The 13,524-nt window shown below is 43.6% G+C and overlaps 1 protein-coding gene across 1 annotated transcript in view; it reads left to right on the top strand.

Annotated features, from left to right (window-relative positions):
• The first annotated feature begins 370 nt into the window (after nt 1–370).
• LOC112395837 (calreticulin-like) overlaps nt 371–13,524 on the top strand; it is a 34,200-nt gene continuing 21,046 nt past the window's right edge. Inside the window, 4 exon segments of the mRNA XM_024739249.1 lie at nt 371–470; nt 2,256–2,396; nt 9,700–9,832; nt 12,333–12,433. Of these exon segments, the coding sequence (XP_024595017.1) occupies nt 371–470; nt 2,256–2,396; nt 9,700–9,832; nt 12,333–12,433 (475 nt within the window).

Here is a 13,524-nt window from a genome sequence, read left to right as displayed (position 1 = left end):
GATGGAAGGAAGCATGTGACAGCAATGCAAAACAGGTTGCACCACCAATGAGCAGGCTCGCGGGACCCCAGAGGCCAGCCTGAGCTGGCCCTGCCATGCCCCCACTCCCTAGGGACCCTGCCCTGTAGCTCCCTCAACACTTGGTCGCCTTCCCCCCACCTCCATCCTCCAGCACTCTCAGCGCGTGGTCCCCAGTCATTGGCTGCGGTCATTATTACCCCCAAGGCCGCAAATGAGAGACAGTCAGGTGCGGGGTGTAGGTGAACTCAGCCATCGCCCTGGGGCCCGGGCAGAGGCAGCAGCAGAGCGGAGCACCTGGCTAGGCTAGCGGCTTTCCGAGGCTGGGCATGGAGACCCCGAGCTCCGCGAGATGAAGGGGCTGGCGCTGCGGCCACTGCTGCTGGCCACCTGCGTGCTGGGGGCACGAGCACAGCGCCGGGCCTACCTGCGCGAGGAGTTCCAAGATGGGGGTGAGACGCTCGGCGGAGCGGGAGGGGATGGGGGGCGAAGGTAGACGGGACCCTACCTGCTCCTCCTCAATCACCTGCCCCAGCCGTCTACAGTTCAAATCTCTGCTCCTTCCTTTCTGGCTGTGTGACCCTGGGCTAGTAGTTTACCCTGTCTACATTTTAATTTCCTTGCCTATGAAACGAGGACAGCAAAAGGCATCTTGCAAAAATTGTTATGAGAATTCAATGAGATAAGATATGTAAAGCATCTCCCCTGGTATGTAGTAGGTATGCAATAAATGCTTGTTCCCTTCCCTTCATCCAAAAAACAGAAGTGAACTCTGGAGGGAAAATATGAGTGCTAATTGTGATAGTAAAATTTTGTGTTTCATAAAATATCAGAGCTCAGAGGATGTAGGAGATCTCATTGCCCAGCCTCCTCCCTGGAATGACTCAGGAATATTAGAGAATTAGGGCTTATTTACCTAAGGACAGATGTTCAATGGTACTGTTTCAGCCCACAAAATACTCTTCGTGTGTGTGTGTGTGTGTGTGCGTGTGTGTGTGTGTGCGTGTGTGTGTGTAAAATGTGATTAGTTGTTTGAGAGTGCAGTGGATAGGGCACTTGCCTAGGAATCAGGATTGCTTGGATTTGAGTCTATATTCTACCGTGAAAGTGTGCATAAGCCCTTTCCCCTTTCTGAGATTCAATTCCCTAATATGCAATACAAGTAACATTGTGTTGAGAACAAGCTGCAGAGGTGGTGCCGAGGAAGGAACGAATAAGCCCAGGCAAGGGGACCGGACAGGAAAGTGTCAGGGAGAAGGTGAAACCCAAGCAGGGTTTTGAAGGATGAGTAAGAATTTATCTGGGGGGCAGGGATGGAGAGAAGTGTGTTCCAGGCAAGAAGAACAGCATGTACAAAGGTTCCAGTTATGACACAGTCAGCAGTGGCATCTTCAGGAAACTGGAAATTGTGAAAGGGAGGGTGGTTGAGGGGAGGCTGGAGAACAGGCAGGGGCTGGATCAAGGGGACTAAGGAGCCTGGCCTTTCGCTGAAAGCAGTGGAAGCTAGTGAAGATGGCAAGCTGGGGAGAACAAGATCTGGCCTGGGTATTAGAAAGAACATATCAACAAAAATGTGGAGAGTGTACTGCGAAACTGACCAAAGTTGAGACTGGAGACAAAAGCACCCCAGAAACAAGCAAATAAAAAAACTATCTGGGAGGCTATGGTAATCTTCTTGGTGAAAAGTGGAGAGGCTTTGGGGAGGGGGTTGGTAGTGGGTATGTGGGGAGATAGGGGAAGGGGCGGACAGGAGAGATGCTTAGGATTTGGCTGAAGGGTGGGATGCAGGAAGCCCTCAGCTTCACTGACTGGCTGTGGCGGAACCTTTTGACAAGGCACAAGCCTCTTCCAAGTGTAGGTTGCTGGTCCCCCATTTCCCGACTGACCTCAGCTATCCTATGCAGTGAACCCTGTGAGGCTAAGCTTCTGACCGTTAGCTCCTGCCCCACCTGCCCACCCCCACCTGCCTGGGGTGGCTTTACCCACAACACAATTCTTCCTGTCAGAAGGCAGAGAACATGCACAGATCTGCAGTCACTTCCCCAAGGACCGAACCCTCCTTGCCCAGTGTGGCAAGAGTGAAATTCCCAAGGGTGTTATTGTAAAATATTTCTGAACTACTCTTGGAGTCAAAAAAAAGGGGCTCTAAGTCCCAAACCCCAAGACAGTTGATCATGAACAAAATCCAGCACCTTATGTGCAGAAAAGGCTGCTCTGCCTGATATCACCTCCTCCAGGAAGCCTTGCCTTGGCCTCCGCTAAGTCCCTCAACTTCTATGCTTCCTTTGTGTCAGCCCTACTCACATTATGGTTGTCATTTACCCGATTCTCCTCTGTTTCCAGTGTCAAAGTCAGTGCCTGGCTTAGACAGGTGCCCGGTAAAGGATTATTGAATGGTTGGGGCTTCCCTGGTGGCACAGTGGTTAAGAATCCGCCTGCCAATGCAGGGGACACGGGTTCGATCCCTGGGCCGAGAAGATCCCACATGCCGCGGAGCAACTAAGCCTTGCGCCACAACTACTGAGCCTGCGCTCTAGAGCCCGCGAGCCACAACTACTGAAGCCCACATGCCACAACTACTGAAGCCCACGCACCTAGAGCCTGTGTTCCACAGCTAGAGAAGCCACTGCAATGAGAAGCCCGCGCACCACAACGAAGAGTAGCCCCTGCCTACCGCAACTAGAGAAAGCCCGCACACAGCAACAAAGACCCAACGCAGCCAAAAATAAATAAATTTATTTTTAAAAAAAGGATTAATTGAATGGTTGAGTTGAACTTTCACACACTCACACACACACACACACACACACACACATCCAAAAATCACATCCCATGAAGAAAAATCATGTTCCAAGCAATCTTCCTACAGTAGGACTTAGAGACGTTAATTTTTGATATTCAGTGCCTACTTTAAAGGAATCAACCCAAAATGTAATTATAATACTGAAAGGAGAGAGATCAGAGAGATGTGCTGAGGGGCTAATGCTACTCATGACTGCGGAGGGTTGGGTAGTGGGGTCACCAGGGTTCTGAGGCTTATCCTCAGAGTAGAAGACCCAGAAACCAAATACTATTAGGGTACTCAGACCTGGGAAGATTTAGATGCTGGCTTGTTCTTCCAAACTCATATGAGGCTGGTATACAAACCAGATGTGCATAAATTCATGAGCATCTCAGACTTAACGTGTCTAAAGCAAACTCTTGTGTCCTCCTCCAGACTTGCTCTTCCCCTGGTTTCCTCCATCTTAGTAAGTGCCCCAACCATTCACCTGGTCGTTTAGGTCAAAAGCCTTAAGAGTCATCTTTGATTCCTTTTTTATTTATTTTCCCCTCATCGAATCTAGCAACAAGTCCAATTGACTCTACCCTCAAATTATATTCTGAATACGGTATTTTTTTTTTTTACCTCTCATATTGCTGCCCATGCTAGTCCAAGCTATTATCACCACTCATCTGGACTATTGCAGGAATTCGAGTGTCTTCTCTGCTTCTGTTCCGGCTACTCCATAGTCTCTTCTCATCTAAATTTCAGACTGCTCCTTTTGAAATATAAATCAGAGTGTAGCATTCTGGAACTTAAAAACCACCACTGTCTTTCCTGCATTTTTTTTTTTTTTTTTTTTTTTTTTTTGCGGTACGTGGGCCTCTCACTGTTGTGGCCTCTCCCGTTGCAGAGCACAGGCTCCGGACGCACAGGCTCAGCGGCCATGGCTCACGGGCCTAGCCGCTCTGCGGCATGTGGGATCTTCCCGGACCAGGGCACGAACCCGTGTCCCCTGCATCGGCAGGCGGACTCTCAACCACTGCGCCACCAGGGAAGCCCCCACCACTGTCTTTCTATTAGATTTAAAATAACATCCAGGCTTCTCACCATGACCTCCGTGATCTGATCCCTGCCTGTCTCTCCAATCTTATCTCCTGCTTCTTCATTACATTCTAGCCACAGTGGCTGTTCTTTCTTGCTGTCTCTCAGACACTCCAGGCTCAGTCCCATCTCAAGGCCTTTGAACTTGCTGTGATTTCTGCCTGGAATATTCTCTCAGATCTTCACATGGTTTACTCCTTCTCATCATTCAGGTTTCTGCTTAAATGTCTCCTTAAATGTCGGAGGGGCTTTTCTCGTTCACTCTATCAAAAATTATCCCCCCATATACATATCTATCCCTTTGTATGATTTAATTTTTTTAAATCAACCTTTTTGAGATATAATTTATATACATAAAATGCACCCATTTGAAGTATATCATTCACTGAATTTTGAAAAATATAAACACCTGTGTGACCACCACCACAAGTAATATATAGAACATTTCCATCACCCCTGAAAGTTCCCTCATGAACCTTTGCATGCTTAATTTTTCAGAATACTTTTCACTGTTCGATGCATTTCTTGTTTACATGTTTATTCATTGCCTTTCTTTTTCTCCTCGCTATTAGATTCACTTCCTGAGAACACAGTGCTTCTCTGTTGTGTTCATTGCTGTATCTGTAGCCCGCAGAACAAGCACATAGCAGATACTCAATTATTTTTGAATGAATGAATGAATTGCACTGGGAAATGACTCTTTCAAGAGATCAGAATGCTCATACTAGCCAAGGCAAACATTTCCTCGTTGTCAGGGACCCAGGAAACCAAATGCAATGAGTCAGAACTTAATCTTTGATGAATGCTTATTGTGTACCAGTGGATTTTTTTCTTTATACCTTATTTTATTGAATCTCTCAACAGTTCTGTCAGAAAGGTGATATCTCTCTTTCACTGATGAGGAAACTGAGGTTCAAAGAGGTTGAGTGACCCTCCCAAGTTTACACAGCTAGTGTCAAAAGTGGTTTGGAGGCCAAATAGGCAAACTGGAAATCATTCATTGCATTTTGCAGTTAAGAGACCATTTCACGACCCAGAGGAGTGGTGGGGGTGGAAGGCTGCCTGGGAAATGAACTGGACAGCCGTGGCCTATGTTTTGGAGGATCCCGGCTGAGAGAGGAAGTCATGTAGGGCTCAAGTAGGTAATTTGGGATGCAAAGGGAAAGTGAAGGTGGAAGGTTTGGATGACACAGTGGGGCTTTTGCAGAAAGGCAAATGGGCAGGGGAGGAGTGAGCAGAAAGGCAAATGGTCGAGAGGAGTGAGCAAGGTGATGGATCCACATCTCTATCAACTTTACAACCCCTGCACTTGGTACAGTGCCCGGCTCATAGAAAATGCTCGTAAAATTCTGTGGAAAGAAGGATAGAGGGAGGGAGGGAAGAAGGAAGGACTGTGAGAATTAGATAGGAAGGAGACAGTTGACTGGAGAAAAATGGAGGGCATCAAAGAACAGGTGTACTTTGAGTAACAGAGCGTGAGAGTTGGAGGATAGAAAGCCACAATCATGGAGGGGAGAGTTTGGGTTTGAGATTTCAGAGGTGGAGCAGTTTCTGGTCACGATAAGGTCCAAGGTGTGAATGTAGGGGCAGATGGCTAAACTGGAATGGGTGGAAGGTCACTGGAGATGGGGTGTGTTATTAATAATTGGAAACATTCAGAGACAAACCTAAATATCCATCAGCAGGGGCCCAATGAAGTGAAGTATGATACAGCCATATAAGGTTTGGCAAGTTCTTAATGTCATGGGGAAGTGTTTATGATCTAAGCTTAGTTTTAAGAGGTACAAAACTACATATAAGGCATATATTGTCACTATGTAAAATATATTTGTGCATAGAGGAAAGGAATAGATGAAGATACACCAAAATGTAAATGGTAAATAATGGAATTTCAGATAACTTTTTTTTTTTACTTTATTTTCTACAATGAACCTGTGTTACTCTTTTAATTAAAAACTATTAAAAATGAAGAGAACTGTTCTGTCTTTCCATTTCTTTCTGGAACTGAATTTCCTCCTTTTGAACTCTAGCTTTTACAGCTAAACTGTACTTGATGCCTTAGGTAACCTTTATTAAGCATAGTTTTACTCACTAGGCATGATGCTTTACACGCTCCAGTTCTCACCTCCACTCTGTAAAGTAATTATTTTTCCAGTCTACAAACAGTATAACTGAAGCTCAGAAACACTGCGTAATTTGTCTGAGGTCACACAGCTCTTAAATGGCAAAGTCAGGATTTGAACCCAGGACTGTGCGATACCAAAGCTGATTTTTCTCACATTACTCCTTCTCCCCACCCCACTGCCTCCCATGAATCTGGTACTTGAAGGTCTTCTAGCTCACATCTTTTTTTTTTTTTTTTTTTCGGTACGTGGGCCCCTCACTGCTGTGGCCTCCCCTGTTGCGGAGAACAGGCTCTGGACGCGCAGGCTCAGCGGCCATGGCTCACAGGCCCAGCCGCTTCATGGCATGTGGGATCTTCCTGGACCAGGGCACGAACCCGTGTCCCCTGCATCGGCAGGCGGACTCTCAACCACTGTGCCACCAGGGAAGCTCTCTAGCTCACATTTTAAGTAGTGCCTAGCAACCCCAAGAAAGGTAAAGCTTAGATTCTTTGAATGTCAGAACTGAAAGGGCTCTGAATGCTCATCTAGCCCCAAATGGCCTCCTTCTCCCCATTTACAGATGGGAAAACTGAGGTCCAGAGAGAGGATATGACATAGCAGGACCATTTATGGGTTTGTGGCAGAGCTTGAGTCAGGCTCCTTTCTTTCTGCTGTTTTCTCAGACTATTCCAGGCCACATTGCAACTTGGCAACTAGAGGGTTTTTAGAATTCAACCCTCTCATTGTACAGATGGGAAAACTGAGACCTAGAGAGGAGAGGTGGTTTTCCCAAAGTCACGCAGTGAGTCAGCGGCAGCGATGTTTGTTGAACCCAGGTCTCTTACCTCCATAAAGGATGCACTGGCCACTTATGCAAGCTGCCAAGTGTCAGGTGGCCAGCAGGTAATCATACCAGTGGCCTCAGGGACGACATGAGCTTTTGGAATCTCAGACTTCGCATTAAAAAAAGGGCACATTAAAATATGCAGGAATTGTGGTTGATTGAATTGGAGAATCATTGAATTAGTGACATAAACAGGTGTGAGGGGGAGAGCTAATGGTGACAGCAAAGGCCATTGTCAAAGTACAAAATCAGACAGAAAGAAACCGGAATTCAGATGAGGGACTGAATGATGCAGAAGTCACAAGGGGTGTGTGTGTGTGTGTGTGTGTGTGTGTGTGTGTGTGTGTGTGTGTGTGTGTGTGTGTGTGCGCATGCGTGTATGTGAATGTTAATTCTGTCAGTTCTCAGACTTGACCATGAAAACTTGGCTGAAGAGACATTCTGAGACAAAGGACCTCTGTGCCCAGCTGGCTCGGACTTGCTGAGGACAGCCCAGCAGGGCTGGGGAACAGCCTGATGCTCAGGCTTATGACTGATAAGCTATTGGGACCATCTGTGGATTGTGGATACTTGGACATGCTGGGCCTGAGGAAGAATCACCCTGGACAGATGCCCAAACCCAAGAGGCCTGATCCAGCTGGCCTTTCCAGGTCTCAAGTACAAACTGATGGCAAGGATCTCTCCAGAGGCTGCAGGGATGTGGAGGTGAGAGCAGGAGCCGTTGTTAACATACAGAAAAGAAAAAAAAAAAAGGCTGGAGGGAAATATAGCAAAATGTTGACAATGGTCATCTTGGGAGGTAGATGATGGATATTTTTACTGCATATTTGCTTCCTCTGGGCTTTCTACATCTTCTACAATAAATTATTTACTTTGAAAATCCAAGAAAAATAAAATAAGAAAAGCAGATGATTTATTTGTCTGTCTCTCTGTTTAGACCCTGAGCTCTTTGAGGGATTATGTCTTGTTTGTACCCTGGCGTCTAGCACTCACACTGGCACAGTATAGGTTCCCTGCAAAAATGTAAGTGAAGGACTTTAATTCTATCATAGTTCAAACATATGGCCTCTTGTTTAATGTTCACTTTCTTAGCAAACTTGGCTATCTGCTTCTTAGGGTATAGTTGATTAGAAATGACAGCTTAAAAAATGAACGGAGGACCCACTACAGTGTCCATTCAATGACAGCAAAAAAAATAATTTTAATAGTTATTATTAATCATCATCCTGATATTAATTAATAATAATTATTACTATTATCTTAATTAATTTGGTCCTCATGCCAATCTATCATTCAACAAATTTTTATTGAGTACCTACTATGTGCACAGTGTTCCTTTCCTTAAAGAGTTTAGATATAATCCGTATTTACAGATGAGAACACAGATTCAGAAAAGTGATTGACCCAAGATTCTTATCCAGTGCTATTCACCACCCCATAAGGCTTTTTACTAGTTGATAAATATCTGAGTGACTATGGTCTATGTGGCAGACATGCAGTTAGACTGGTAGACAGAAAGAAAGGAAAGGAAGTGAACAGGTAAGTTGGCAGGCAGGTAAGCGGGACGTAGGTCCACCGGTTTCACAAGAGCTGGGTAGATTGCTAGAGGCAAACACACTGACCTCAGGGAGAAGTGAGTGCTCACAGCTGAACGGCAACAGCGGAGACAGAAAAATTTCAAAAAAAACTCACACTTCTGCTGTACATTACAGCCTAGTACAGAGCTTGAGTCTTCAAGAAACTTAAAACTTTGTTTAGGATTCTCTACATAATGGGTCAGGGTCTTCTATAATGTCTACAAAACTTTTCCATTGAAAATGGTAGACAAAATGTTGGTACCTGAAGAGGTAAGCTTTAGTTTATCTAGAAAATTCTCCTTTGCAAAATATAATCTGATGATGTTGAATAAATGCAGCAGATATGTATTTTTATCTGATTATGCAAGCATTTTCTAAAGGACCTATTCCGTTCCGGGCTCAGGACTAGGTGCTGGGGAAGGCACAACTTTTACCTTCAAGGCTACAAATATTTCTCTCTTTACCTTTGATATTATGTATCTTTGTATACATATACACATATACAGATTCGGCTTCAAGTATACTTATTGAGCACTTACGATGTGCCTGACACTGTGTTGCATGCTGTTTCATTTAATCCTCCCAGAAACGATGAGGTAGGTAAAACCTTTCTACAGAGGAATAAACTGAGCCTCAGAGAGGCTAAAGATCCTGCTGAAGCTAGGGGAAGAGATGAGGCCCTAGCCCAGTCTTCTGATTTGAACTACACCACAAGCCAGGCATCCTGGGAGGTGCATTTTGGAAATGAATTCATTTGACAGAAGAATCATTGTTAGTTGGCCTCCTTGGTTCTGCATCTTTACAGATGTGGCTGTGATTATGTGTATTTATCGGCTAGATGTGGGAGCACCCAAACACCTGTTATTTTTTGTTGGATGGATCTCTGGGGACATACAGATATTTGAACAGTTTGAAGGAAAGATTTAACAAGGAAAAAAAGATGGTAGCATCCAATCTCGGTAAATACACTGCTCTCTTGCTCTCAACTAATAAGAGCTCTCCTTGATCGGGCCCCTCTGCCCTGCAAAACCATACAGTACTGCTTGCATTTCCCTTGAAATACCATGCTGTTTCATGCCTCAGGGCCTTTCCACATGCAAGGCATTCTGTTTGGAACACTCACTCCTACCTTTTCTTCTTTTTCAGTTCTTCTTCAGGCATGCCTTCTCTGAAATCTACCCTGACTCTGGAGGGCAGTCAGTGCTTTTCTGAATTTCACTGTCCTGTGTGTCCCTCTATCACTCCCCTTACCACACTGTATTGTAATTGTTTACTTGCCTGTCTTTTCAGACTCTGAGCTCCCTGAAGCTCGTAGGTCCCTGGAGGGACATGGTCAGATTCAAGTCTGTGCCCCTGGTGCCTGGCATAAAATGAATACTCAAGAAATATTTGTGAATGAAGGAGTAATGAGCCCAGGACCAGAGTACAGTAGAACTGAGCTCTAGTCTCAGCTCTGTAACTGGCAGCTGTGTCCATGAGCAAGTGGCTTCCTTCTCTTGGCTTCATTTTCTCTATACACAATACAAGGAGGTCAGGTTAGTGACCACGAAGGGTCGTTCTGGCTTGAGCTTTTTATGATGTTAAGATGCTATGATGTTAAGAGGAAAAGTATAAAACATTAAAATGGAACTTTATTAACCAGGTGACATTATTCTCCTAACAAGAAAGGCTCCTTATTTGAGGACATCTTAAACTGTGGCAAGTTAGATTAGCATCAGTACTGTTCACCCAGAAAAAATGATTAGTGAGTTCTGTTCTAACCTCTCCTACCATAAGTTCAAGGTGAAAGCTGTAAACTGTTTCAACATACATGCCAGGCTCAATTAACATTTGTCAAGTGGATTCATAAATGAGTCAATCCATCTGTAAGGCTGAGAATCTATGGCATAGGCAAAAGGCATGACCATGCATCCATTCAGTCATTCAGCAAATGTTTTGGTGATTTACTCTGTGCTAGAAACTGGGACACAAGGGTTAGTAAAATAGTTATGAAACTTCTCAGTCTGGTGGGGAAGACAGACATTCCTCAAACTATACACAAATAACTTTATTACTTACAAACTGTAAAGTACTATGGTTGATTCTTACATTTGCTGTACACTCTTTAGGTTATAAAGGACTTTTCACACACATGACTTCATGGGAAGCCGTATAGTATAGGGATCAAGAGCACGGATTTTGATGTTGCAGAGCCCTGGGTCCAAGCCTGCTTTACTCATCTAACTTACAAATTTTGTTCTTGGACAAGTTTCAGAGTTCCACTCTCCTCATCTTTTGAATGCGGGAAAAAATAGGACATTTGTCACAGAGCTATTATTGGACTACAATGAGATAATGCATGTAAGGTCCTCTGCGCAATGCCTGACATGTAGTTGCTAAGCAGTAGCTATTATTATGATTACACAAGCTTTTTCTCTTCATAACACTTTTCCCTGCATCCCCCTCTCCTTCCAGAGAAGAGGCAGTATTTGAAATCAAACAGATTTGGGTTCAAATCTCAGGTGAACCACTTACTAGGTGCAAAATGGAACTAATAATATCTATCTTAAAGCATTATCCATGGGAGTAAATGAGGGGAAATTTTCAGGGAGCCACACAAGGGTCTAACACATAATAACAAATCTTTTGACTTTGACATCAATTCTTACCCTTCATTGCGTCAACTATGGTCAGGGAAGCAGGATCCATTTCATTCAAGCCACAGCAACTTGAGGCAGGAAGAATCTCCTGGGGCCCCTCCCTCAGGAGTGATGGGTGAGGTCATCACTGAGACGTTCTGGCCTGTGTAACACGAAGATCTTGGGAGTGACAGGGGAAGACAAGAGAAAGCAAGCCCCTGGGCCTCAGGAAGGGAGGTTGTTGGTTGTTAGACTTGAGTAATAGGAGTCAACAGAGCCAACTCAGGGTGGCGTTATTAGAGGTATGTTGATATGGGGTTTTCATGGGCAGAGCTAAGGCAATAACCCTAGATATTGGGTAGTTGGATTTGAGAAAGAGAAATGCAGCTGCAGGGAGGAGACAAAATAAAGGCTACCCTCAAGGCCTCTTCCATCTCAAGCTGCCAAATTGCCCCATGACTCTGGGACTGTGGTGGGTCCAGGAAGTGGGAGTCAGCAACTCTGAGGCATAAAATCAGAGAGGCACTGAATGTTTGGATGGAGTGCCAGGTCCCAAAAAGAATGCCTCTTTGTCTATATGCCATCTATGCCAAAGCAAAACAAATTTATCACCCTCTCCTTGAAACTGCAGAGGAGAGTCTAAAAAGTTTAAGCAATAAAAAAGGGTAAATGGAAATTGATTGTTCAATATCATCATTACTAATTCAAGAAGTATAAAATGATATTGCTAATCTCTTTACCTGGTAAGCTAATTTTATTATTTTATTTTACTAAACATAAATATATATAAGGGCTCAGGCCCCCAACCGTATTTTCCATCAACTTTTATGAGAGTGTCTCATGCCTTTCAAACAAACATTCCTGTAGTGGTTTTCAGGGTTTCACTTTCATAGGGGAGGGTGGGTTAGAGCATTAATGGAACACTGATCATATGGCAGTGCATAAATGGTGGGGTTCAGGCATCAGATAGTGAGGGGGATTTCAGGAATACTGGAGTAATATATTTTATTTTACTTTTAATTTTATTTTATTGAAGTATAGTTGATTTACAATGTCGTGTTAGTCTCAGGCGTACAGCACAATGATTCAGTTGTACCTACATATATATTTTTTCAAATTCTTTTCCTTTATAGGTTATTGGAAAATATTGAGTATAGTTCCCTGTGCTATATAGTAGTTCGGAGTTACCTTTTGATATCCCGTCACTGTTCCCATAAGACTTGATCAGCCTTGGCTGTATTTCATTGTCCTTAAAAAACACAAACCGTTTTTATATGTTGCTTTTTTTCTTCTTTAACTCCATAGATGGATGGAAAAAAGATGGGTTGAATCTAAACATAGGCTGGATTATGGTAAATTTCAGCTCACTGCAGGAAAATTTTACAGAGACAAAGCATAGGGTAAAGGTAATTACTACAATTTAAGAACATACTTGCAAGAGGGAGGAGATATGGGAACATATGTATATGTATAACTGATTCACTTTGTTATAAAGCAGAAACTAACACACCATTGTAAAGCAATTATACTCCAATAAAGATGTCAAAAAAAAAAAGAAATACTAATTTACTGGGAAAGTTCTGACTTTTATACAACTGTTTTTATTTGTGATTACCAGTTCACTTCTCTTTCTTAGAATAAAGAGAAGTAGTAGAGTGTGAAGAATAAAGTCTCCACAAAAATAATAATGTCTTTGTTGAGTAACAGGTATTTAAAAGTTCTTAGACACATTATCCCCATTAATCTTCCTAATAACTTCATGAGATGGTTACTATTATGTTCCCAATTTTTCAGGGGGCCTCAGAGAAGTTGAATAATTTGCCCAAGGTTATATTCACAGCTGGCAAGAGGTGGGGCTGAGACCTGATTCTAGGTCTGACTCCAGGACTGTGTTCATTACCCCGGACCATACTACTTTCCCCAACCCTAGGATTTTTTGAATTTAACACTCTGCACTCGAAACAGGGGAAAGCACTATGTAACCCCCAAATACTGCTCTCCCCTGGAGCTGCTTGCTACAATAGAGAACTGAGCAGACAGACCTAGAACTGTGACTTGCTGGCTGCATAATTCAGGCAAGACTTTTCATTTCTCTTAGCCTTGATATTAGATGGAGATAATAGTCATCATTTGCCACGTTCATTAGACAGGGCTGCTATAAGAGCCAAATAATTATTAGGAGGGAAGGAGGAGCTCTAGGCAATGGTTTTTTGTCTGAGAAAGCTTCTGTCCTATAAATAGAATCCATTGAGTGTCCTCTGGAGTGATTTTCCATCTTCTTTCTCCTGGCTACTGTTATAAATCTCATTTTCATGTTTAGTAAAGAGGAGAATTACGAATTGGCTTGAACATTTAAAGTCTCATTTAAATCCACTCTGGAAAATTGTTTCCCGAGGAGAAGAGAAATGGAGGCTGTCTGAGTGACTCTTCTGAGGGCTCAGTCTGCACAGCGGCCCACCTACTCTCAGTTTGTTTGTTTGTTTTTAAAATTAATTAA

The sequence above is a fragment of the Neophocaena asiaeorientalis genome, unplaced genomic scaffold, assembly GCF_003031525.2.
Source record: "Neophocaena asiaeorientalis asiaeorientalis breed wild unplaced genomic scaffold, Neophocaena_asiaeorientalis_V1.1 scaffold138, whole genome shotgun sequence".
NCBI classification, from domain to species: Eukaryota; Metazoa; Chordata; class Mammalia; order Artiodactyla; family Phocoenidae; genus Neophocaena; species Neophocaena asiaeorientalis.
Note: the sequence above shows the minus strand (reverse complement) of the source record. Positions and strands in the feature narration are given on the sequence as shown.